The following is a 27,864-nucleotide window of genomic DNA, read 5'->3' on the forward strand; positions in this document are numbered from 1 at the left end:
ACTTCGGCAACCCGACACCCGCCTACCGCCTCCGTCCGAGGCCTCCGCCGCTGCGAGGCTCGCGGCTTCCCTCCTGTCTCTTTAAATGGTGGGGCCAATGGGCCGCCCCTGCAGCTGCTACCGGGGTGGCCCCGCGCGCCGCTATTGAGGGGCGAACCAAGATGGCGGCGACTTTGGCTCTGTGAGGAAGACGGAAGAGGCGACGGAAGAGGCGGCGGCGGCAGCGGAAGAGGCGGCGGCGGCGGCAGCGGCGGAGGGAAAAGGACTCCCAGTAGCCAAGAGCGCTCGTGCGCCAGGGGGCTCTCGGAGTCTCCCGCGTAGTGGTGGCAGCTGCAGCAGGACCAGGCGCCGGTCGGCTTCGGACATTTGAAGCAGGGGAGCGGAGCGCAGTCCCCGGCTGCGGTGGCAGGGCCAGGTATAAGGAAGGAAAACATGGCGGCGGCGGCCTGAGGAGGCGGCGGCGGCGCGGGAAGCAGCTTCACGGAGATCATGGCGGAGGCGGGAGCAGGGCAGTGAACGGCGCCGCGAGTTCCTAGCGCGGCGGGGCGGGAGGCTGCGAAGCGCTGCGTGGCCCCCTCGGGGCGGCCGGCCTCGCCGGGCCTGGACAATAGCGCCGAGGAGCCGGAGGCGAGGAAAGGCGGGGGCCAAAGCTCAGGCCCGGCGGCGGGCCATGAGGGCGGCAGCGCGGCCCCGGGGCGGCCAGCGGCGGCAGTGAGGCCGGGGAGCCCTCCGCTCGTGGGCGTCCTCTCGCCTCGGCTCCCGCCTTCCCCGGACCCCCTTCCCGGGCGACTCCGGCGGGGCCTTTGCCCCGGCCCCCGGGCGGCACGATGACCGACACCCGGCGGCGGGTGAAGGTTTACACACTCAACGAGGACCGGCAGTGGGACGACCGGGGCACCGGGCATGTGTCGTCCGGCTACGTGGAGCGGCTGAAGGGCATGTCCCTGCTTGTCAGGGCCGAGAGTGACGGTGAGTGAACCCCTCGCGGCGGGACCCTCGCCTCGCCCGCGCCCCTGGGCCACCTGCCCGGTCCTGTGGGGCTAGCGGTCCTCTGCCTGAGAAAACGGAGGGAACGGAGGCGGCGGCTTGGGCCGCGGCGGCCGCCGCCTCGGGGGAGGACGGGCCCCCGGCCCCCCTGTCCTCCCGGAGCTGCCCGGAGAGCGCTCCAAGTGTTTCTTTCTCTGAGTGCCCCGTCGCACTTGTGCGGGCACGGGCGGAGCCAGGCGCGTCTGAGCGGTGCCGCCGGGGCGTGTGCAGAGGTCGGGGGCCTGGGAGCGGGAGCCCGGACCGTGCAGTTACTTTGCACAAGAGTGACCTTGAGAAAGCTACTGATCAAACCGATCTTCTGCCTTAGTTCAAGCGTCTGTAAAGCAGCCATGAAACTTTTCTCGGAGCTGAGAAAGTTCTTAGCTGTTTAACTTTTTGGAGCATAAACATTTTGTTGTGCTTTTCTTCTTCTTTTTTTTTGTTTTTTAACGTATCATTGCTGCATCTTTCCGATCCTGTTGTAGGTTGGCAACCCTGGTTCTGGATCTGGCAACTCTGCACTCGGCAGAGGAAGTGCTTCTTTGCCGTGGGAAGAGAGATTTGTGTTCCCGCAGCGTTAGTTGTCTTTTTCATTAGAAGTGCAGAACTTTGTGTGTAGTTTCACTGGGTAAACGCCCTGCAACTTTGGAATCATTTTATCCGAGCATTTTATCCGTTGCTTAAATGTATATTCATAATTTGGTTCAGCTAACAGGTGGGGAGAAGTTGGCAGAAACCTTTAAAACCTTTCGAATCTGCCCTAGGGATGCATGTGTTTCACATATTTTGAAACAGCCCTTCAAGTTCAAAGACCACGTTGATTGAAGATAAGTGTTTCACATTTTTAAAGACTTAACGCAGTTTAGGGATTGCCACTTCCTCCGGTGGCGTACTATGAATTTCCCTTAAAATGTTCACATCAAGTAAAACTTTTTTCAAAATAGTTCCTTCTGAATTTGAAAATCTGCCTTGTAACGATAGCCTATAATTTTATGGTAGCTGAGTTTATTACGATTGTAGGTCTGTATCTAAATTACTACAAACTCATTTCAAGGACCTTTAATTGGACTTCCTACCCAGAACTCCAATTCCACGGAAAACAAATAAGACTCACCATTCTGTAATTGAAGACTGTAGGGACATTGCTTTTCAATTTGAATTGAAAGAAAAATGGTAACTTGGAGTATATTGCCCACAGATTACTTTATAAGCCTCCCCAAAATAACTTAAAACTGGAGAAAAATTATTTTTCCTTGGAGGCATTTAAAGGGTTTTGAACACATTGGGTAAATTTTTCTGAGGCCTATATTATTTGTCTCTTAAAATACAAGTTTGAATGTGAAGTGTTAGTGTACTTTTCTGTATGACTATCATATAGTAACCAACTATTCTAACTTCTGTGTTTTTGCTTGTTTGGAAAACTTTTTACATAGTGAGTTGGAAAGTATAGGCTTTATAGGTTCGGTTAATCGTGTAGATGTGAGATGAATTCTTTGAAACCTCATAATAATTTGAAATAAGACATACCTTCACATCCCGTGTTTAATTGGACTCATTATACAAAGTCCTTTGTTTAAAGTATTTTTAAGCATTAAGTCTTAACGTCATATTGTCATAGGGAATCATACTCTTTTAACACAATAATATAGGAATCCGGGTTTTTTCCATTTTTATCTAATAGGGAAAGCTGAAATAAACTGACTGTCCCCTTGTTAAATTTATAAGTTGTTAGGAAAACTAAATCCAAAGAGTAGGCTTAGAAAATTCCAGGATACTTGTGAAATACTTTGTAAATAATCTTTAATTTGACGATTTATGGGGTTTTTTTTCCTAACAGGAAAACTCCAAATAGGAATAATAGTCAAAATTTATTGAGTGTCTACTGTGTGCCGGAGATTCTTCACTTGTATCCTCTGGTGTCCTCTTGGTGTAGGTACTGTTATTAGCCATATTTATAGATCAGGAAACTGAGGCTCAAAGAAGCTAAATAACTTAAAATCACATAGCTAGGTTAAAAAGCAAGGAAGATCAGTGTTCGAACTGAGGTGGGGGAGAGGTGTCAGGGATTGAATAAGACTTCTAGACTATGACTTGAAACTAGTATTATGAATTACTTAATTAACATCATTAACTGTTAATAGTGTGTTTTAAACTCCCATATTATTGTCTACTTGTATTTGCTGCTTTATACTTAGATTCAAGGTTCATTTCAAAGAAAATGAAAACAATTTTTAGCCTAAAGATATTTAAAATTACAGTTTATCTCCAAGCCACATGTGGGAGTTTTGTATTGGCTGCTAGCTTGGATTATCCATTATTGTGTGCTTCCCTCATTTTCCACTACAGGATAATTGAGAATTTTCTTTTTATTGCGATGAGCAAAATGGAAAGTTGTTTCTGGTTTTCCATAAAATGAGTCATTTATCTTGTTAGAGGAGCATATACACTTATCTAAAAATCAGGAACGAAATTTCTGAATGGAAGTATTTGTGTCTTCCCTGTTACAGGGCATAGCTGTCTGGGTAAGTATGCCCTTCCCCTCTGGAGCTGAGTGCTTGGCAAATCTGTAGCTCTCCCAGCCTTGGAGGAGAGATGTCCCACTAAGTTACTGAGCCCATTTTCTGGATTGCATGCTTATTCAGTAGGTTCCTACTGGCAGATATGTTGTAGGAACATATCTTTTTTTAAAAACGAAGGTAGATTACCTCATTACCTCATAGCCATGTACCTGCAAAGTTCCATCCTCCAATAAAGATTATTTAGTATTGTTTTTTTTCTTCTCCCAGTTTATGCTGTCCCTGTTAGGTTGGTGAAGTGAGGGTAATGATGTCATCCTTTACTTACTCTCTCACTTTATGTTCAAATCATTCTACTTGTTTTCTCCGTTATTATTTTTACCACCTCCACCTGCCAATTTTAGAATTGATAAAGTAAAGAAATTGGAATTTCTCCACACACTGAAGGATGTCTTTGAACATAAAATCACGTCTATACTCTTTATTCTGGATTACTTTGCCAATCATCAAGAATAGTGTTCTTGGGGCTTCCCTGGTGGCGCAGTGGTTGAGAGTCCACCTGCTGATGCAGGGGACATGGGTTCGTGCCCCGGAGCAGCTGGGCCTGTGAGCCATGGCCGCTGAGCCTGCGCGTCCAGAGCCTGTGCTCTGCAACGGGAGAGGCCACAACAGTGAGAGGCCCGCGTACCGCCAAAAAAAAAAGAATAGTGTTCTTATATTTGGTTTTCACTTTAAGTTTTATGAAGTATATTTTACGTTTCATAATGATTTTAATTCTGACTTGTCTAGTCAAAGTTAAAAAGATTTCATTTTCATTGTTATTTGAGGCATGAAGAAATGAGACATGAGGAAATGTTTTGTTCAAGGTAGTGCTGCTAGCTAATGGTAAAAACTGGAATCCTGTGCTTCTTCCTCTTGGTAGAACTTGGTTGTAGGTAGATCTGCCTCTACTCCTACTATAAATAGAAAAGGAGGTCAACAGTTTGGGTAGGAGAGTCTGTTTTGTTTTGTTTTGGCTGCGGTGGTGAGAAATAAAGAGATAGCATCAGCATTTTTTGTTATTCTTATAAATCAGTAAGTAGTATATAATCTTGCATATAGTAAGCACTACAAATTTAGCTACCAAGAAGAACCCAGTGTCAGTACTGGGAGAAATATTTCACTTTGAAAAGTTGATATAAATGTGCTTTTTTTCTCCTGTGTAGACCTACTTTGTGGAAAATTAATAGGCTTAGGATAACCAAACCCTTATTTTCATCTGTTGCATGTGATAGCTTTTGAAAGTTTGAGGGCCATTGGCTACACTGGGTATACCTGATGGGGTTGGAGTGTAGTGAAGGCTTGACACAGGGGTGGGACCTTTTAACATAATGCTACCAAGTTTTTTTTTTTCCCAAGCCTTCATTTTAGGTTTTAAATGCCATGTGTAATCTGTGGTCCACAAAATTGGGAGGGAGGGACCTGGAACACAGACCTGCTATAGGTTTGAAACATACACTAGTCTCCTATCATCATGAGATTTTGGACTTCCATTAATTCATTTTGATGGTGTTTTCTTTCTCCTAAGGAAGCATAGTACCTAAGCTCTTGCCCTTAGCTTTGACCGTTGATAATCTCAATATACTGGAAAAGCCAGTATATTGCCAGTAAGATTGAACTGTTTACTTAAGAGCAGCAGACCTGGAAGCTCTTCATTCTGAAATCCTTAAGTATTTATCCAAATCTGAACTGAGGTCAGGATCTAAGTTTCTTAACTGCAAACCAGATACTCCCGTATTACCCGAATCTGATTGATTGGTTGGTATTGAAAATAAAGCCATAAAATTATAGAAACTACAGTATTATCATTTCTCCAGTGAAGGGAATTGATATCTTCTGAACAAGTGAATTTTCCAGCTAAATTAAACTGTGTAAACAAGGTTAAAAAATCTCAACAATTTTCATGGAATATTTCCTAAATACTATATATTAGAAGGTTTTTCTTAGGCAGTCTAATGAGCCTGTGTTGGTTAGCCTTTTATTTGTAATGTGTTTCTGGATCATTGTTATCAGTACTAATTTTTCTACTATTCAAGATTATAGTGATGCCAGGGAAATGATATTCTGATCATGCTGTTAAAGAAAAGTATTGAGTGCTGGTTATGTGATAGGTTCTGGGGTAGGCGCTTTAATATAAAATTTCAGTTAATATTCAAAAGCAACCCTAAGAGGTATTATTTTTTTCTAACCATAAGTCTTGGTGCATTGACTTTTTTTTTTTTCCAATGTAAAATCTTTCCATTATAAAAGATTTGCATGAATTTAGTGTATGAGTATGTTTGTTAGAACTAGGAATCAAACAAGCTGTCTGCTGGCTGGATCTATACTACAGGCACTAGTTTTAAGTTCTCCGATTTCAACTCTTCAGATGAGACTTCATTCTGCATGTACTAACTACCCTCCCCCATCCCTGGAGGTGCTTGTTTTGTTTTGATAGGAGTGTATTGGGGGTTTGCAGCAGGATACTAGAAAAGTTCAAGAGGAACCAAGATGTGAAGTAGTAGGGAGGGAACGTTTTTAATGACCTAATTGTTTATACCCATAATTGTACTGTTTGTTTTATTGTCACTTTTTCTTGCTATCAGTCTATGACAGCTTTACCTGTAGTTGTCTTGGTGATGTTATGAGTGGCATTTCCCCTTCTTTACCATTGTCCCCCCATTTCCTGAGTGTACAGATCTCCTTGTTATCAGTATATTTGGGGCCTCTGTTTGTGTCAGGATATACAGATCTATCTCATCTAAAACTAGCGTAGTATTCCACTGTATATATTGAATTCACACAGTACAGTGTTGGTGGCATAGAGTAACATTTCTCAGATTTTTTCCCTCAGGATACCTTTATAGTACTAAAATTGAGGATCCCTAATAGCTTTTGTTTATGTTTAAATAAAAAATATCTTTTGATATTTAGCATATTAGAAATTAAAACAAGACTTTAAAAATCTTTTCTAAAGCAAGAATTCAGTGACAAGAATGTCACTGTTTTACAGTTTTACAAATCTCTTTATAATGTCTGGTTCAATTTTTTTTTAAGTGTTCTTTTCTGCTTCTGCATTCAATCTGTTGCACTATCAGTGTAGACACTGTGAGAAAAATAAGAATGAAAATGGCAAATAATCTCTTAGTAATATTATGAAAATAGTTTTGAGGCCTCTTGAGGCCTCTTGAGATCCCCACACTCTCCAGCTGGCTCATACATTGTTTCTAGTTTTTTTTTGCCTTTACAAACACTGCTAATGACATCTGTATTCATATACTTGGCACCTGTATGAGAGTGTAGGATAATTTCCTAGGATTGTTGGACCAAAGAGTAGTATGTGTTTAGAAGCTTTGTAGATAAAGGCAAATGACCCTCCAAAAGGGTTGTGCTGATGTTCAGTTTGGGTAATAGTAAATGAGAATTAAGGACCCTCTTTATTTTTTGAAGAAGTATATGTGCAAATATGGCCTTGCACGCCTGTCAGAATCTTGGGGATGGACTCTGACAAGCATTTGCTGTGCAGGAGTATTTAGTTCACCTGAGCGTGGCTGATTTTGCTAGTGGTCTGAATGATAGATTCTGCAGTGACAAACTTAATTACATGTATTGATGCATTCCCCTTAGCTACATCAATCTCTCGATTTTTGTGTTTCCATATTTCCTTCCCAGTCATTCAGGTGGGAAGTGGGAAGACCTTTCTCAAGTCTTGATATTGGGGTTTGCTATGTAGGCTTGTCTTTCTCTTGTCTGTGTGAGTGTCTTTCTCAGATGTGTGAGGAGATGGTGTCATGGTGGGGGGTGGGGGTGAGAATGAATTCCTCTTGGAGGATAAAGGCATCTATTTCATTGGATAGGATGAATGTGTTCCTCAGATAAATTGGGGTGGGGGGCTGTTTTACGTATGTGTTTCAGTTACTAAGATATACTGGATCTACCCATTATCAAAAGCATTGTGTTCCCCTTAATGAGAACTTTAACTCCCTTGATGTCATTTAAGGTCTTCTATTAAGGAAAATTTTCCTCATTTCTCCCCTTGTTATCTCTGCTACCATGATAAATGCCTCACACCTATAGTTGAACTCTACATCCCCTTCCATACCCACTTATTACTGGGATGGAACTACTGTTCCCAGTACTGTAGCTGTAGCAATTGATAACAAATAAACTTGTTGGGGGGAAGGATTGTGTAAATGCATATTAACACTCAGCTGGATCTTTTTCAGTTGATTGGATAAGTGCTTATAATTTTATTCAGTAGAAACTATGAGATGGGAGTGGGGAACCTAATAGATGGACTAGGAATAAAACTAGAAATGTGTCTTTTCATTATTATCTTACTTAGCCCCCCAGTTAAAAGGCTGTTTCCCATATTCCAGCCTCTACAGCCTACTGACATCTTGGGGAACATGGTATTTGGGGACCAGAGCTGGACTTCCTAAAGTTATATCTTAGACTAAAACCATTGGATATGGCTGAAATGGTTTCAGGAGAGATGCTTCCCCCTGACATCTTGAATGGCCCAGGAAAAAGAAAAACTTACCAGAAGCTTCTAGTATGTGCTTATTCTTGTTTTCACCAGCATTTCGGAAGGGAACACTTCATACTTTGAATTTGTGATTGATTTTTCCTTTTTAGTCATCCTAACACTGTAACACTACCGAGTTTTGAAACAAATGCAAAAAAAAAAAAGGCAAAAAAACTTGTACTCAAAAAATAATAGTTGGTGTTGGTGTTTTGTTTTAGCAGTTGCCAAGTCAGGTGTGTGGGTTTTTTTGTTTTATTTTTAAATTATTTATTTTTGGCTGTGTTGGGTCTTCGTTGGAGTGTGCGTGCTTCTTATTGCCATGGCTTCTCTTGTTGCAGAGCACGGGCTCTAGAGCGCAGGCTCAGTAGTTGTGGCGCACGGGCTTAGTTGCTCTGCAGCATGTGGGATCTTCCTGGGCCAGGAATTGAACCTGTATTACCTGCATTGGCAGGCAGATTCTTAACCACTGCACCACCAGGGAAGTCCCAGGTGTGTGTTTCTTGAAATCACAACTTGAAGTGATAGCTCCAGCCCCTATGCTGTGTGTCATTTTACCCCTTCTCTTAAACTTAAAAAAAAAAAAAAAACTTTTAAAGTATAATACATCAAAAAGGTACACAAATCTTAAGTATTCAGCTTGATGAATTTTTCACAAAATAACCAGCACAAAGACGAAGAAACAACATAACCAGCACTCCGGAAACCTGCTTCATGTCTCTCTTCAGTCACTATCTCTCCCCTTCCCCTCAACAACCTAACTTCTAACACCATAGATTAATTTTTGCCACTTTTTGAACTTCATGTAAATGGACTTATGGTATATACTTTTGTCTGAGGCTTCTTTCATTTATGTTTGTAAGGTTCATATACATTTTTGCATTTACATATATTTGGTTCATGCATTAACATTGCTGTATGATATTCCATTGTATGAATATTTACACTTTAGCTTTTTTTTAACAGAATTCACATGCCATCTCATTCAAAGTGTATATAGTTCCGTATTGTCTAGTATATTCACAGGGTTATGCAACCATCACCACAATGAGAGACCATTTTGTCCTCTAAAAGAAATCGTGTACCCATTAGCAATCACTACCCATTTGTTCCCCCTTCCTCGCAGTCCTAAACAGCCACTAATCTACAAATCCTCTAAATTTGCAAATTCTGGACCATTCATATAAATGCAGTCCTAAAACATGTGGTTCTTTGTAACTGGCTTCTTTAACTTACGTTTTCAAGGTTCAGTTACAGCATGGATCAGAACTTCATATCTTTGTATAGCCGAATAGTCTTTCATTTTATTTACCCATTCATCAGTTTTTGGACATTTGGATTGTTTCCACTTTTTTGCTGTGTGTACACAAATTTGTGTGGGCAAATGTTTTTGTTTCTCTTGTATGTACCTAGGAGTGGAATTGCCCGTAACTCTCTTTTTGAGGAACTGCCAAATTTTTCCAAAGTGGATGCCTTTTTATATACCTACAAGAAAAATGTATGAGGGTTCCAATTTCTCCACATGGTTGCCAGCTCACGTCATTGTGTGTCTTTGATTATAGGGTTCCTAGCTGGTGTAAAATGGTTATCTTTTTGTGGTTTTGGTTCGCATTTCCCTAATGACTAAAGGTGGTGAGCTTCTTTTCATGTTTATTTTCCATTTGTATATCTTCTTTGGAGAACTATCTACTCGGATCCATTGCCCATTTTTAAATTGGGTTATCTTTTTATTATTGAGTTGTAAGAGTTCTGGATGCAAGTCCCTTATCAGATATATGATTTCCAAATAATTTTGCACATTCTGTGGGTTCTTTTCACATTCTTAATGGTATTGTTTGTAGCATTTTTTATTTTTGTTTTTAATTTTGATTATGTCCAGTTACCATCATTTATCAATGATGTCTGATTTTTTTCCTTTGTGCTTTTGTGCAGTTTGACTTTTAAGGTGGCATTACTTACTTAGTTTGGTTCTATGACATTAGATCTCTTGCATCTTCTGAAATATGTTATAAAGTAATCCATTTGTTTCACTCTATTATTTATGTAGTTTTCTGCGGATTGATTGTTTTTTGAGGACATGATATATTTCAAAGTAGGGTTTTTGGAATGTATTTTCTCATAGAAACATGTTTTGAATATGATTATATGCCATGACTCATCTTTTAAAAGTTTGATCCATAATGTACTTGACATACTTTGTGATTTCATTGGGAAATAATAGGGTGCAATTTTTGTTCTAGTAATTAAACAACAAACAGTGAAAGAATATTTACAGAGATAGTTGGAAATTTTAATACTTTTAAGGGACTCTAGACATTGAGTTCCTTTGCTTGCTGCTTTTTCTTCTTATAAATATATCACTAGACAGCTCTTAGTAATTACCGAAATAAAAATTCGTTGATTGTGCATAAAGAAAATTAAGGGGCACTGGAAAATTTATTTTGATTATTGTGGCAAAAGTTGGAAAAATGGGAAGAAGAGTAATCAGGCTTCCTCCAGAATGTGAGAATATTTGTCTGAACCTCAGTGAGCCAAAAATAGTAAAAAGAAAAGAGCTTAAAGAAATGGGGTGTTGGGAGTACAGGTGGAGAAAATAGGGAGACTGTTTAGTTACCTTAAGTACAGAAAGGGTAAGAGACAGATTTTGGGTTAAGCAGTTCACCTGTGCTATACACTGGAAAGATTCAAGTAAAGTGGGAAGCTTTCTTGTGCACAAGGTGTTTGCAAATTAAGTCACTGCAGCTTGGCAAATGCTGGTATTTTACTATATATATTCAATATCACTGAGCATCATTACCAGCCCATGGTAGTGAATGATCAGTAAATTACTAACACGGGGCAGTATCATAAACTTAGTAAACAAATTTTAACATAAAGGCAAAACTAGTCAAATTTGGAAATGTTAAGAGTGCCCTTTTCTCAAGTGTCTAGCCACTATTTGGAATGGATAAAGCAACTGTTTAATGTAATATGAGAAGAGTTGAAAGCTTTGGATGAGAGACAGCTGCAGAGGAAATGCTTTTTCTCAAGTATTTTGGGTCAGAACTTGGCTTTAAACTGGAATTGGTTGAGGAGGGGAGAGGTATACATTTAGTCTTAAAATTTGCTTTTTGTGGAGACATACAGATGGCCAACAGGCACATGAAAAGATGCTCAACATTGCTAATTATTAGAGAAATGCAAATAAAAACTACAATGAGGTACCACCTCACAGCAGTCAGAATGGCCATGATTAAAAAGTCTACAAATAACAAATGCTGGAGAGGATGTGGAGAAAAGGGAACCCTCCTGCACTGTTGGTGGGAATGTAAATTGATACAGCCACTATGGAAGACAGTATGGAGGTTCCTTAAAAAACTAAAAACAGAGTTGCCATATGATCCTGCAATCCCACTCCTGGGCATATAGCTGCAGAAAACTAATTTGAAAGGATACATGCCCCCCAGTGTGCATAGCAGCACTGTTTACAATAGCCAAGACATGGAAACAACCTGTCCATCGACCGGTGAATGTATAAAGATGTGGTACCTGTGTACAATGGAATACTACTCAGCTGTAAAAAAAGAGTGAAACAATGCCATTTGCAGCAACATGGATTGACCTAGAGATTATCATACTAAGTGAAGTAAGTACGACAGAGAAAGACAAATACCATATGATATCACTTATATGTGGAATCTAAAATATGACACAAATGAACTTATCTATGAAACAAACAGACTAACAGATATAGAGAACAGACTTGTGGTTGCTAAGGGGGAGATGGGGTAGGGGAGGGAATGAGGGAATGGATTGGGAGTTTGGGGTTAGCAGGTACAAACTATTACATACAGAATGGATAAACAACAAGGTCCTACTGTATAGCACAGGGAACTATATTCAGTATCCTGTGATTAAACCATAATGGAAAAGAATATGAAAAATGTGTGTGTGTGTGTGTATATATATATATATATATATATATATATGTATAACTGAATCACTTGGTTGTACAGTAGAAATTTAACACAACATTGTAAATCAACTATACTTAAATAAAATTTTTTATTATTATTTTGCTCTTTGTCACAAAGCAGTAGTTATTTTCTAATACCTTGAGTCTTACGATACTGCCGGGGAAAAACAGAAATGTGCAAATTAGCTTATTCTGAGAAGTAAATTGATAATTTGAAGATGGAGAAGTGTGATTTCTGTATTAAACAGAAATATAAGACTTTCTGAAGGTGAATCATAATGTGGGGATGTACTTGGGCAATGGATCATATCCTTGATGTTTTCAGACTTTTACCAGTGAATTCTTATTTTCAGTCTTGAGAGAGACCAGATTTTATTTATAATGCTTATTTGCATGTTTTAAGTTATTTCTCTAATAATACTGTATATTAGAGATTTAATCCCAGATCATCTGGCTTCACACTGTGCTGTTTCACTACCTTCTGCTGCCCAGGAGTTGTTAGATTTCTCTTACCATCTAGTGCTCGCTCTTTAGATGATCGTGTCTGTTTTGTTAAAAGTAAACATGTATAAAGCAAGCATTTCTTAGGTTACAGGCTATTATATTTAAATTTGTATTGTTTTAAAATAATATTTCCTCAACTGAAGTTGTATGTGCATCAGTCCTTCAAAAAAGGAAATGTGTGTGTATGTAAGGGAATATAATTTTGCTGCTTTACAGTTACATAATGGAATGTGTTTGTTTTTTCTTTTTCCTCTTTCCTAGGTTCTCTACTTTTAGAGTCCAAAATAAATCCTAATACTGCATACCAGAAACAACAGGTAAAATTTTGAAGATGTTCTTTATCTTGCATATTATCCTCTCGATTTGGTGATTAAATGAAAATTTGCCATCTGATTCCTTACAATGAAAATTTTGGAGTAGATTATAAGATGCTTTGCCAGTCTAATTCTAAAATCCAGTTCTACCAATCTCTGTATATATAAAGCAGTCATTTTAAATTAAAGAAAAACTTGCTTCAAGTTAAGCTAAGTTCTAGATATTTGACTAACTGAGCCTTATTCTCAAAAGTTAAAACCTAAAACGACACAGTTTTCTTGTTTCTACCTAAAGAGAATTTAAAAAGTGACCACTGATGGAATAATCAGCTACTAACACAATTAAATGGTAGAAACTCCTTCCTTCACTGTTGTAAATGCTAGTGCAGGAGGAACATTCATATCTCTATACAGCAACTCAGTATAAATACGAATCTGATTTCTTATATAGCCTGACTGGGACCTTATAATGATGTAAGTTTTCTAAGAACTTTCAATTTGAGTACACTCTCTTTCTTGTACCCTTCTGATGCAAGAGATATCTGAAAGTAAATCTCTCACTTAATACTTGCAAGCACTGTCATCAAAATTGGTATTTATTTCAGAATATACCCATGTAGATAATACTGAGTGCTTTACAAAGCCAATGAAATCAGTATCAGTTCCCTCACTGCCCTGAAGATGCAGATATAAAATAACTTAAAATACACTACCAACACATTTATATTACTTTATAAATATATAAATATATAACTTTATAAATTATAAAGTGCTTTGCTTCATCATTGACTATTAAAATACTACTAGAGGCAAGTTAGTTTTATTTTGCACATAAGATGATGCCTAAAGATTGTGGCTTGCTTGAGGTCACACAGATAGTACCTAGGAAATCGGATATTTACTCCTAAATTTATATAACGGTGATTTATTTGTCCAACAGGTATTGGTACAATATGAAATATTTTCTTGATGGTTCAGTGGTCTGTTAAATACACTTTGTTGCATTTGGTGTTCTTAAGAAAACCCTCAGGTTAGATTGCAATGGCTGGAGACTAGAGTATTATTTGGTTTTGATATTCTATACATAAATTAACGTTTTGAGTTTTCAGTCAGCTGAATAGTAAAAGCACATCCTAAGAAAAAGAAAAGATCAAGTCTCTTTTGAGGATGAATGAACGAATCTATATGTCTTAACCTATAGGCTGTTGGATGATAAGCAAGCAGGATGATTTGGTGAAAATTAGGCTCTTCAAGGAAAACAGAAGAGTAATTCCTAAAAATTTTCAAACTTATGAATTTGTCAAATGGATAACTAAGAGCGTATTTCTATCTGTGCCCTGATTTAAGCCTCCAAATGATTCTGAATATACATTGTAATAGAGTAGTTGCTTACAATTGTCTTAAACTTACCTTATTACTAATGTGATAGTGGTTTTAGACTTCTTCCAATAGATCTTACCTTATTACTGGTTTTCAAAACAGTATGATCCCATTTATTTAAAGACGAAACTGAGGCCAACTGACTAATTTCTGACATGTTGATCTTACAATGTTAATGTAAATTATTTTGAGCTGGAACAGCTACTCAGTCACTGGAACAGATTGCTTGCCTGGGATCTATGATCTCTTGAAGTTCTTGAAGATAATAAAAAGGGGTCTTTGAGCTCTTTTTTAGAATTCTGAGTAAGATTTGCGGATTTATCCTCTTAGTAATGCTGCACAGCCTAATCAGAGGATTGTTTATTTACTTCTGGCTGGCATCACTTTAGTTCAGTAAGAGACTATTGGTCTCATGATTGACAGTTAAATAATTGAACAGAGTAAATATGCAATTTAGCAGACAAATTTTTAAACATGGGATCCATTTGTGTACAATAAGTGGTGTCCTTACGAGGTACTGAAAAGTATTAGAAATTACATAGATCTTTTAAGATACCTTAAAATATAGTCATGTTTCCTCCTCAATACAGGAGCTTTTATCATTTCAGTAGATGCTCAGCCAGCCTTGGCTTGGCTCCTTTCAGTTACTTATTAGATTAAATTATTTTTCTTTATATTGTGTTCACATCTAATTTCTACTCCTAATTCGTCTCTTTGGACCAGTTTGAAAAAGGCTACATGGTAGCTGTTACATTAGGCTTCGTTTTCAAATGTAACTCTCCCTAGTGCCATTCACAGATTCTTAATGTGATTCATAGATCCCTCTGGAAGGCTCTTTTTTGAAATGGTTAATTGCTGTGAAACAGTGTATGTGTTTATTTATAGTCAGTAATTTCAAAAAGATACCTTAGACCCTATAAATATACCATGCATATTGTAGAATACAGACTATTTGTACTACAGGAAATATAAAGTGGTCTCAGTATTATAATTGTAGTGTCTTGCTGAGATTACATCTTAGTAAAAACTGTTGAACTGTTTATTAAACTATCATTAAAAAAACAAAAATTGGTATGAAATGAATAAAAGGGTGGTAGGTGGTAGGAGCATCTTGCTTCTTGAACTTTGGTGAAAGTTAAAAAACCTCTGTCCAGGTAAATGCTCACGTTACAAATTTAGCCAATAATTTCAAGGGCGTCATGGGCCTCAAGTGCCCCAGGTAAAGAACACCTGATACTGAAAGTTAGAGAGGAGGAGGAGCAGCTATGTTTATTAATCACATCCTCCTGACATGCCCTTGCTACTGAATACTCAGGACTTCCTCTTTGAGCGTTTTGACTAGAGCATAAAATGTAACTTAATGTGCAAGCAAAGGATTGATATAATGTTTAGTTTGTATCTTTTGATATATTTAGATTATGTGCTCAATTTGTAGTGCTTTTCATATATTGGTTCAACTTCTCCTTAAGGAGAATGTTTTCATTTTATAGATTGGATAAAGTGAAGTGCAAAAAGGCATTGGAAATTACTGACATCAGTGTTACAAAAAGTAAAAATGAGTACCGTTCTCAATTCCCTATTGCTTTGTTCATTTGCCTTATACTTTGAAGTAGTTTGTGATAATATATGTTAATCATTCAGACTTCTTTTCTCTCAAGGACACTTTGATTGTGTGGTCTGAAGCAGAAAATTATGACTTGGCCCTTAGCTTTCAAGAAAAAGCTGGATGTGATGAAATTTGGGAGAAAATATGTCAGGTAATTTTAAAAATCAGAAAATCAACATGCTTTCTTTTTAAGCATTTTGTTTTTTGCTGTGCTTTATGCTAATGCCCCAAACTTTAAATAGAGACACATTTCATATAGATCTTCTAAATTCACTGCTGTCTGTGAAAAAGCTTGATTTATAGGAAAGTACAGTTTATTGACATTAATCTACCCAGCCCAGACCTTTTCTGAACTCCAGAGTTTTATATCCAGCTGCTTTTGAGAGCTCCTCCATGAGTGCTAACTAGCATCTCAAATTTAATAGTCTAAGACTGAACGTAATCTCACCGAGATTTGTTCATTCTCCTAGCTATCTCTCTCATCTCAGTAAATGCCACCCAGTTGCTGAAGCCAGAAACGTGTTTATCCTTCCTTCATCTTCTATATCCATTCAGTCCCTCAATTGTAAGTCTTAAATGCATTCACTTACCTTCATTTTCATTGCTGTTAATTTACTAAGCCACCATCATTGCTTGCCTGGTTCATTGCTTTCATTCCCAAATCTGTACCACAGCTGGAGTGATCTTTTTAAAAATGCAAGTCTGATCGTGTTACCCCTTGTTCAGTAACTTCTTATGGCTCTTGACTGTCTCTTCAGTGTCATCATGCATGTTCTCAATTGATTCTGGAATTCCTTAATGGTTCTAGTACCTCAGTCTAGTGATAAAATCTCCACAGTCTTTTGAGAATGGTCATTTTTTATGCGCTCTGATGGCTAAAGCCACTGGTTCTTGTTATGGACTTATTTAGACCATTACATCCTAAGGATGCTTTCTCTATCTTCATGTTTATTTTATCTGGAGAATAAATAACTTTCAGGAGATTCTTTAATTCATTGGTTCTCAAGGTGTGGTCCTCAGACCAGCAGGATGAGCATGACCTGGGATCTGTTAGAAATGCAAATTCTGAGACCCCCATCCCAGATCTACTGAATCAGAAACTATGAGTAGGTACCAGTAATTCTATTTTAACAAGCCCTCTAAGTCAGATTTTCTCTGTAAAGGGCAAGATGGTAAATATTTTAGGGTTTGTGGACCATACAGTTTAACAGCTATTCTGTTCTGCTGTTGTACTGTGAAAGTAGCTATAGATAACACATAAATAAATGGACATCGTTCTCTTCCAGTAAAATTTTATTTACAAAAACAAGTGGTGGTCCAGGTTTGGCTCGTTTGTCAACGCCTGCTTCAGGTGATTCTGATGCAGCCTGAAGTTTAAGAGCCACTGACTTAGGAGAAGCCACAGTGCTCTTGAGGCACAGTTTCTCCTTAACTTGCAGGATTTATTTCTGCTATATAATTCTACTTAGCTGTGTTTTTCATAAATTAACCTGCCTGTTAAGCTGTCCCTTTCCTTCTCTTAACATGTGAAAAGCTAACATGTTTTTATGCTTTCTTCATGTTTTCTTTGCTTTCTGTCTCATACAGTTGTTTTTACAGCATGTTCCTCTAGAATTTTGTCATGTGGAGTTCTTCCATAGAAAGAGAAGAGATTAATGAGCTCAGGGTGGTGCTGAAAGCACCCGTTATTAAGAAAAATCTTGTTCTCTTTCACCTTTCTAAGATGAACAGTCGCACCCTGGACACAATCTTTTATTGGGTCAATATTTAACTCAGACCTGGACTCAATCTGTTAACCGTCATGCCTGGCTCTCCTTTAAAATTGTTGGGGCTTTATTATGCTTCTCCTTAGTCTGTAACACCATGAATTTTTCCGTAATTTTCTCTTGGGGCACAAGTAGTAGTACTTGTATACTTTGCTCTACAATAACTTTCCTGGGAATCACTGCCTACTTTGTTCCTTTCTGATCTTCCCCTCCCAACTTTTACATAGTTTATGTTCAAGATGTCATTTCTCAATGACTCTTATGATCCTGGCTGTACTTCTCAATTAATTTCTGGATCCTGGCTTATTTTAGGGAATTTACTGTATTTTGTTCTCTGAGATCTTATGTTTCTCTATTTCTTGAACTCATCATTTTTTTATCTAGAAACAACTAAAAAATCTCCACATTATCTAGTACTCTCCTTGATAGCAGTTATGTCTGGGTGCATCTCTTTTTCCTTTTTATATCTTTATGATCTTCACATTCTCATTTGCTTCATATCTGTCCAGATTGACTTCTGAGATTTATCCTTTCTCATAAGGAAAGCTCTCTCTTCTAGCTTAGTCTACTTTCCTTTTTAAATTTTCATTCTTCTATTGCTTCTCTTCTGAAAGTAAGACTGAAACATATTTGTCAGATTATTACAGTTTCACCATGTTTCCCTGAGAAGATCAAATTCCTAAACACAGGTCTTTTTGATTACCTGTTCAGCCTTCGTATTTGCAAATTAACTCCAGAAGATGGCATTTTTCATTATAATAAGGGCTCTCATCCCTTATCATTGGTTTTGTAAACAAACCCCTACCATTTTTCTATAGGTAGAGCCATAGCTTGAATACTAGGAGTCTAAAGCTGTGATGAGATCTTACGTAATTTAAAAAAATCCAGGGCCAACTTGAGACCATGCCAGGTAAAAGCTGTGAATGTGCCTAGCCTCCTTTTAGTGGTGCTGCCCACTGGGTTAAGGTCAAGACGGTATTGCCTTGCAGCATTTTTCTAGACTTAGTCCAGGACTTCTTCCCTTCTAGTATCCATCAGCATCTCTTAACCATGCTAAGCAATTTAAGTTTGTTGGTCATTTCATATAAGGCCTAAGTTTTCCATCCCTTTGCCATTCATCTTGGCCTTTTGGGCTGGTTTAGTGGCAGTGTCTCAAATTACAGGGCCAAGATAGCAAAACTCATTTCATTCCAAAATACGTCTTCGACCTTTTGTAAAAATTTTCTTTTACCTTAAAATGTATTTAATTGTGAAGACGTATAAGTTATCTTTTTATAATTAGAGCCCCTACACTGACATACAGTTGGGGTTTATGACAAACTTTAGAGCTTCTAGGGGATCATGAGAGGTATAGGTTTGGGTGTGTAGAAAGGAGAACTTCCATGGTTTGGTTACTTAACTTTAAGCAGGTATTCCTAGGGGATAGCTCTGCTACACATAGGTTGCAGTTACTTTTTATGTGGTTTTATTTTTGTGTGGGTGCACTTGTTTCCCACTCAGTTTTTCTTAATCATCATTTTGGGCTACCAACCAGCGTTTTCATACCAAATCAGTGACCTACTTTGGTCCAAAGCCAATTTGTAAATGCTCTTGGCCCTTGGTTTCTAAATTAACTGATATTAAATATTTTTCTTATTGCTTACAATTATATATTTTTTCTATGGTCACAGTATTTGTTTGAATTTTACTTAAACTTTGAAGAGTTTTGTGGCTCTACCAGAGCACAGTGCTAGGACTGTCTCTGAGATTTGCCCTGGTCTGCTGGAAAAGAGGCCATGGATATAAAACGTGAGTGGATGTTTTACCACTCTATATGTTATGCGTCTGCAGGGCACTGTAAGTCACAGTCACAGTTAGTTTAGTGGATCTTTAGAATGTTTCCGTTGCTGGCAAACCTTGTACTTACAAGAAAGCTTATTCCATTTCTGAACTTTGAACTTCCTTCCTTAAAATCGAAAGTGTATGTTATTTGTAGAAATGTGTAGAAATGTGTTCAGGAAAGTAGGCAATTGTGTCGAGCTTTGTTTTTTTTTAACATCTTTATTGGAATATAAATTGCTTTACAATGGTGTGTTAGTTTCTGCTGTATCACAAAGTGAATCAGCTATACATATATCCCCATATCCCCTCCCTCTTGCATCTCGCTCCCACCCTACCTATCCCACCCCTCTAGGTGGTCACAAAGCACCGGTGTCAAGTTTGAAGACTTAAAGTTTGTCTAGTCTTAAACTTGAAAATTACCATTAATAGTTTTCTTATAACATCTCTTGTATCTAAGAATACCATTTAGATTTGCTTTGATTATACTTTGTCAGCTATCATAAATCTTGTTTACTAGGTTCAAGGAAAGGACCCATCAGTGGACATCACTCAGGACCTCGTAGATGAGTCTGAAGAGGAGCGTTTTGATGATATGTCATCGCCAGGTTTAGAATTGCCATCTTGTGAATTAAGTCGCCTTGAGGAAATTGCAGAACTTGTGGCATCATCTTTACCTTCCCCCCTGCGTCGTGAAAAACTTGCACTAGCACTGGAAAATGAGGGTTACATTAAAAAGCTCTTAGAGCTTTTTCATGTGTGTGAGGATTTGGAAAATATTGAAGGACTGCACCACTTGTATGAAATTATCAAAGGCATCTTCCTCTTGAATCGAACTGCTCTTTTTGAAGTTATGTTCTCTGAGGAATGTATAATGGACGTCATTGGATGCTTAGAATATGATCCTGCTTTATCACAACCACGAAAACATAGGGAATTTCTAACAAAAACAGCCAAGTTTAAAGAAGTGATTCCCATATCAGATCCTGAGCTGAAACAAAAAATTCATCAGACATACCGAGTTCAGTATATACAAGACATGGTTCTACCTACCCCTTCAGTCTTTGAAGAAAATATGTTATCAACACTTCACTCTTTTATCTTTTTCAATAAGGTAGAAATTGTTGGTATGTTACAGGTGAGTTAGATCATTCTTTTTTTTCCTACTTAAAAAGATACTGATTGCCTTCAGCAGAAATAATTTTCTGTTCCTTTTAGGCACACAAATTGAATTTTTAATTTTTGTCTAAAGGTATGTATTTTGGTGATATTACAAGAGATTATAATATATAATACTGTGGGACCAGAAGGTTGTGTTGGATTAGGGGTGATAAATGTAATTTAAAAAAAAAAATCTAGCTTGAAGAAATAGGAAAAGGATCTTAATGAACCACTTGAATGTGGAATTTTAGGGATATTAATCTATCAGTTATGCATAGAACAGAATAGATTGGAAGAGGAAAGAAAAATAAAAGAGAAGCCAAGAAATATGTCATTAAATATAGAATACAAATTCTATAGCATTTATACAACTCCCAGGTAATTATTTATTAGAGGTACAGCAGATGTTGGCAAGTTATAGCTGCATGTCTCCCTACCAAGAGGCATGCTTTTGTAATGGATGAGAGTGTGGGGAGGTTAGGCTACAGTATGAGTTTCAGCTCTGCCTGTCACTTAATAGCTATGTGGCTTGGGCAACTTTCTTAATCTCTTAAAGCTTCAGCTTCCTGATCTTAAGGTTGGTGATATTAGTACCTACCCTATAAGGTCATCTGAAGATTAGATCAGATGCATGCCTATAAAGCATTGAACATGATACAAGACTCCTGAGTATTATTTTAAAGTATCTATTAATAATTGCCTATTAAACTCCAGATTTTCTTTTTAGAGTATGCCCAGTCTCTCGGGTGTGGTGTGTTAGGGTGCTTGCATCAGAACTGCCTAGGATGCATCCTGGATTCTGCACATAGCACACAATCCAAATGTCTGAGCTGGCCGGTAATCTGCATTTGTAACACCCCCAAAGTCAGAGAATCTCTCAGTAATTTATCCCATGGTGCATGAATTAGTCTAGTCCAGTTGAAATATGTTTGCATAGTGCAAAGATTTGTGAGTTGCACACTTCCTGTGTGTTTTGTTTCTTCATGCTCAAGATGTTGTAACAATAACAGCTGTGTGATATGATTTGAAAGCTATTGTAAGACCTTACCTCAGATCTACAAATAAAATAATTATTTGAAACCTGGATTTGAATTTAAGAAAGAGGCAAATAAATGTCAGTTAGAGCTGCTTGGTAGCACATGTTATGAGTAAAACAGTAAATTTAATTTTTGTCTATTCCTTTTTAGAAAATTGCTGTATTTTCAGTGACCCTGGTTTTATCACCTTAATATATATATATATATATATATATATATATGAATTTAGATAGAAAAGTCAATTTTACCAAAACTGCTTTCCTGAAGCTAGTGATAAGTCCAGTTCACGTTGATTAATTTGACATGTTTTCCATTCATTTAAGACAGACAAATAACATAGGCAATACAGTCTGGTAAGTACAACAGTATTCCTTGACATAGTGTATTGTGATTGATAATGGAAGAAGAAGGGTGTTCTGGTACCAATTTTCATTTGTTCTTTGCTAAGGAACTAGTTTTTGCTAGCTACCTAATAGATCCTCTGTTCTGGTCTAGTTCTGATTTCTGGTCTCCTTGGATAGTCCTAAGCACTGCTGGTCCCTTTCTTCAGCTCCACATGGTTCTCATTTTGTTATATAGGGATTTGTCACTTCTTTGTTTTCTTGGTCTTCAGACCTGTAAAATGCCAGTTTTACTCATTAAGTATGAATAATTTCAAGTTGTTAAGTCTTTGTTTCCCTACAATACGCTCTGTAAAATGCAGGCTGCCAGTGCTGTAGGTCTTTCTGTTTCTCTTGATGCTGAGCATTTATATTGAAAGTGCTGCTATGAAGGAAGGTGAGTTTTACACATTTTTTGACAAGGAGTAATTAAAGCAGGTTCTTACCTTGTACACAGTCATAACCCTTACTGTTGACTGATTCTTTGTAATACTGTTGAACCTTCTTAATTCTCTGTACTTCACAGAAGTTCAGAGAATCTTTTTTAATCATTTGATTTCCATTTGGTGGGATATATCATGTCTGAGATGGATCTTGATATTGGATGCCATTTGAGGTGTGGCCTATTTGTACACTGCAGAAAAAGTAAAGGTGGAATAGCCAAACTAATTTGGTGTCACAGAAAATGTTTCTTGAGCACCTGCAGCAGTGAATAAGGGGTTTATAAACTAGTGGGAGATACACACATACATACATACGTACACATACATATACATGTATATATATATATATACACACACACATACATATATACATTTAGACTTAGGCATGTCTGTAGGGCATGTAGTGTTGAATTTATTTCTACTAGCTGAGGTAGTATGGAATTAAAACAAAATCTTAACTAAAAATAGTGACAAAAAATTGAACAGGCAGTCAGGAAGGCTCTACCACCTACCTGCTAACTGTGATTGGGCATTGGGTAAATTTCTTAATCTGTCTCAATTATAAAATAAGGAGGTAAGATAAGATAACATATGAGGTTATTTCCAAGTTCTATACTCTAACTTTTACATGCCCAGATGAGTATCCTATGAGAGATCTTTTGAATCATTTCTAAAATAATTTAATACAATTTAACATAGAATAATTTAATAATTATTGTTATATGTCTGTAGGTGGATAGCTTCAAATAATAGATGTTTCTTTAAAAGTTCTGAATTTAGCTTTTTACATAATTGAATCATTTCTGGTTTTAAAACATGAAGGAAGTTTTATCTTTATTTGAGTGGTTGTAGAACCTTAACTTCTAAAGTTAAGATTATGAAACCCTATGAAAATCATGGGTCTACAGACCATGTTTGTTTTTGTAAATAAAGTTTTATCTGAACAGAGCCATACTTGTTCATTGACATTGCCTGTGGCTGCTTCCTACTATAACAGCAGAATTGAGTAGCTGTGGTGGAGTCCGCAAAGCCTAAAGTGTTTATAATGTGGCCCTTAACTAGACTTAAGAAATAGAGCCTTGCCGAAATATAAAGGATAATCTTTGTACAAATCCCCAATTTATCCTTTCATAGTTTTTTCCTTCTCTTTTAAAAAACAGCATTGCCAATACCATCTTCCCCTTTTCCAGTTATTGCGATTTATATCTTCTGTATTAGCGTTTTGAAAATATATTACACTGTTAGTATTAGCATAATTAATTTATCCTTTGATTTCACAGGAAGATGAAAAATTTCTGACAGATTTGTTTGCACAGCTAACAGATGAAGCAACAGATGAGGAAAAAAGACAGGAATTGGTAAGAAATTTGATATTATGGAGGGCATGAAGCTAAAACAACACACCTTTTATATTCACTTATCCTTTTTCCTAATTTCAGGTTAACTTTTTAAAAGAATTTTGTGCGTTCTCCCAAACGCTACAACCTCAAAACAGAGATGCTTTTTTCAAGACTTTGTCAAACATGGGTATATTACCAGCTTTAGAAGTCATCCTTGTAAGTTTGTTTCTCCTTATACTTAATTACCATCATATTTTTAATCCACAAAATAGTATATTTCTTATGTAGCATGCAACTGTTTGATTATAGCCAATATTTAATATCAGTTGTGTATTACATAAAGTTAAAAAGCTATAAAATTCTAGTATTAGTCCTTACAGAGAGTACTGAAAGGACACATACAGGAATTTTCCATATTTTTAATATCGATAATTTGTTAACTTTGCAGCCTATTAGTTGAAATGTTAAAGTAGAAAAGAAAACAGGAGTAAAAGAAAGTATAACTTTATCCAGAGAAAAAGAATTTTACATAAGCAGAATTTCCTTGACCTCTCTTTTTTTATTCAAATGTTCTCTTATAATTTGTCAGGTTTTGGATTTATATAGCTTCAAGTTCCATATTTTTGTTATTATAGGAGAAATAAGTGCTTTTTATCTGCAGGGCATGGATGATACACAGGTGCGAAGTGCTGCTACTGATATATTCTCATACTTGGTTGAATATAATCCATCCATGGTACGAGAGTTTGTCATGCAGGAGGCACAACAGAATGATGATGTAAGTAAGAAGTTAACAGAGCAAAAAATAACCAACAAGGTAAATATTATTTGCACTAACAGTAAGTATTTATACATGGGAAGCTATAACTGTATTTATTATTCATTTCTTAAAGATTTAAATAGTTGATGTTTGAGAAGAGTGTAGCCATAATATCATGGCTTATTCTTCCCTAACTGGCTCCTGTCTCAGTTTATAAATTGTCTTACAGCAGTTGTTAATGCTCAACTTAAATTTCTTTAAAAATTTTTGAGATCGGGCTTCCCTGGTGGCGCAGTGGTTGAGAGTCCGCCTGCCCGTGCAGGGGACACGGGTTCGTGCCCCGGTCCGGGAAGATCCCACGTGCTGCGGAGCGGCTGGGCCCGTGAGCCATGGCCGCTGAGCCTGCGCGTCCGGAGCCTGTGCTCTGCAACGGGAGAGGCCACACAGTGAGAGGCCCGTGTACTGCAAAAAAAAAGAAAAAAAAAATTTGAGATTAAGTTTCTTAATTCAGAAGTTAATGTGCTATGTAGTGTTGTTTAAATCATTTAATCAATAAATTGTTCTTCTATATGTGGAATTATGAATAACTTCCCTAGGAAAACATTGGCTTTGCTAGGGATAGAGTCTCAAAATCATCAAGAATGATGAAGCACATTCCTTTGGAAAGTGTTTAGGGTGCTTTCTTTACTGCCTAACCATAGGGAACAAGCTGTTGTGTTGTGTACACACACACACACACACACTCACATTCACTCACTCACTCACTTACCCATCAATTTCAGAGTCGGTGAGAGAATGTATCCTGGTGATGTGAAAGGTTCTCCCAGAGTCTGTGGTACATGGCTTATGTGGAAGCCGTAAATGTTTGTGCTCTGTTTTCTTTTCAGATAATTAAACCAATCATCCTGATTTTTTATTTTCTCTTTCCCCCATAAAATCTTGGAAGTAACTTTTTACTTAAGAATAAACTAAGATATTCTGCCCTCAAACAGAGAGGGTAAAAAGACAATCTCTTAGAAAAAAATATATGTAGAATTCCAGCCTATCATATTTTTACAAAATGAGGAAATAGACTTTTTAAAGAGATCGTAATGTGTTGTGATGTCAAAATGAAGTGGAATGCCTAGTAACTTCTATATTTAACACTTGTTTACAAAATTGTAATGTCAGGGTAGGTGCAGGAAGTGCCAGTTTGAACTGTTGAATATTATGTCACATTTTGCTTTTATAAAATAGTCCTATCTTGAAAGCCTGTGTGTGTGTGTGTGTGTGTGTGTGTGTGTGTGTGTGTGTGTGTATAAAATAAAGGCTATTCTTGTTGGCGCTGTAACCCACTAGTTGAACATACATTGATGTACTTCATTCATACGCAGTCGTCTTCTTGATTCCCAGTCTTGATTCGTTATTTCCATGTATGTCTGCATTTTCTCTGTCTATCCTACCATTGCATATATAGGCAAGAGCAGGGATTTTTCTCACTGAATGCCTCTCAATTTTTCCTCTTCAGCCAGGAAAACCAGTCATAGTAGAGCATCAGGAAAACTAAGTCAATTTTGTATGTCATTTGGAATATCTATAATATATTTGTTCTCCTGTGTGCTCTCTAAATAACGTAATCTTGTTTCCCCCAATTTCAGACATTCAGGTACCAACTAATTTTTTCTTAAATTTATTTTAAATGGAAACTTTATATCATTTCCATAAATGGAGAATAGGTACAATTATCATCTGCCATAAATAGAAGGAATCTATAAAAATGGAGTGAAAGAACAATGTTATAAATTTTAGCTAAACATTCTTACTGTTAAAGCCCGTTAGCTTTCTTCAGAAGGGAGATTTTGTTATCCAGAGGTGTAAAAGATCTGTTAGCACCAAACTGAAACTTTGTTTTTATTTTCATCGGGATTTAAAGATAAATCCCCTTGATTAAAGATAAATTCTTTTTGGTACTATTTGTGTAATGTGCCAATACCATACTTTCGGAAAACTGCTCTGTATCCATTAAAGAAGTCAGTCAAGCATTTCATTTTGTTTGCAGTTAAGATAGCCATAGCTAGGTATAATGCTGTAGCATGTCTCATAGTATATGCTTTTTCCATTCCCTCCTATAATAAGTGATCCTTACTATGTGTATTTTTCTCACCAGGATATTTTGCTCATCAACCTCATTATAGAACATATGATTTGTGATACAGACCCTGAACTTGGAGGAGCAGTCCAGCTTATGGGCCTCCTTCGAACATTAGTTGACCCAGAAAACATGTTAGCTACTGCCAATGTAAGCTACGGGCATTTTTCTCTTTTTCATACTAGTATAATTTTTATTGCTGGTAGGAACCAATGCAGTTAAAGTTCATGGAAGTGTTTTCGATTCCTTAGAAAACAGAAAAGACTGAATTTCTGGGTTTCTTCTACAAGCACTGTATGCATGTCCTTACTGCTCCCTTACTGGCAAATACAACAGAAGACAAACCTAGCAAAGGTAAGGTAATACAGGTTGGTAGTTAAGTTCTTGGTTCTTGAATTCTGAAACTCAAAAAGTTGGTGTTAACCTAGAGGTTTACTAATATATTTTCAAAAGAGGTAATTTCAAGGTAAAATTTCTTTTAAAAGTGCTATAATCAGAGGTAGTAGAACTGTGAAAGAATATACTAGAGATAATTTTTTGCTTTCAGAATTTTAAAACAATATTTTTTGTTAAAGCAATATTTGTATTTAGTTTGCATTTACATGTATGAAACAAATAGAAGGAAGAAGCTATTAGAAGATTCATTTTAAGTTATTTGTACTCCAGGTGTGTAGATACAGAGCAGAGCTTGTGCTTAGTATTAAGCAGTTTTTCTTTGCATTGAGGATTATTCCAAAGTAGGATTATTTCTGCATTTTATTCCTTTAGCTTTGTGTGTGTGTGTTTGATTTAGAAAATAGTTTTAGGGTCTTCATTGGGAAATTCCTTATTGAAGCTTCGAGAATAAGTAAGTTATTTTGTCATATGAATTATCAATATAGTATATTTAACTTATGACACCACTTAGAATAAAATGTTAAATTTACCTTTTTTAATGACTCTAGAATCAAGTCTTGGAAATGTGATACTAATTTTTCTTGTCTACTTTATTCATAGTAGGTAAAGCTTGAGGCTTCTTTCCAAACCCACATGTTCAATTCATCAAACATTTATTGAGAACCCATTGTGTGGAAGGCACTGTGCTATATATATAATCTTTAGGGGTTAAATGGGAGAAATAAAAAGTGAGTAAAATAGTTTTGGAGGCTTACTGCCTGGTGAGGAAGATAAGCCAGTAATTATATTTC

The 27,864-nt window shown here is 37.3% G+C and overlaps 1 protein-coding gene and 1 long non-coding RNA gene across 7 annotated transcripts in view; one reads left to right on the forward strand and one right to left on the reverse strand.

The window, feature by feature from the left end:
* Positions 1-702: 702 nt before the first annotated feature.
* PPP4R3A (protein phosphatase 4 regulatory subunit 3A) overlaps positions 703-27,864 on the forward strand; it is a 39,110-nt gene continuing 11,948 nt past the window's right edge. For 3 of the 4 annotated variants that reach the window (XR_009518302.1, XM_060004037.1, XM_060004038.1), the window contains exons 1-9: positions 703-969; positions 12,806-12,861; positions 15,897-15,995; positions 19,949-20,566; positions 23,730-23,807; positions 23,889-24,005; positions 24,451-24,606; positions 26,696-26,827; positions 26,929-27,031. Coding sequence is in view for 3 of the 4 variants with exons in the window: in XM_060004037.1 (XP_059860020.1) it covers positions 828-969; positions 12,806-12,861; positions 15,897-15,995; positions 19,949-20,566; positions 23,730-23,807; positions 23,889-24,005; positions 24,451-24,606; positions 26,696-26,827; positions 26,929-27,031 (1,501 nt within the window). In the remaining variant the exon portion in view is untranslated. The remainder of the gene's footprint in view (positions 970-12,805; positions 12,862-15,896; positions 15,996-19,948; positions 20,567-23,729; positions 23,808-23,888; positions 24,006-24,450; positions 24,607-26,695; positions 26,828-26,928; positions 27,032-27,864) is intronic. The other variant, XM_060004039.1, reaches the window with a different exon arrangement.
* The window catches only part of LOC138413993 (uncharacterized), a 55,707-nt gene continuing 52,535 nt past the window's right edge, over positions 24,693-27,864 (reverse strand). For all 3 annotated transcript variants that reach the window (XR_011246358.1, XR_011246357.1, XR_011246356.1), the window contains one exon: positions 24,693-25,011. This is a non-coding gene — a long non-coding RNA (uncharacterized lncRNA). The remainder of the gene's footprint in view (positions 25,012-27,864) is intronic.

Source organism: Delphinus delphis, chromosome 2 (assembly GCF_949987515.2).
Source record: "Delphinus delphis chromosome 2, mDelDel1.2, whole genome shotgun sequence".
In the NCBI taxonomy this organism is placed as follows: domain Eukaryota; kingdom Metazoa; phylum Chordata; class Mammalia; order Artiodactyla; family Delphinidae; genus Delphinus; species Delphinus delphis.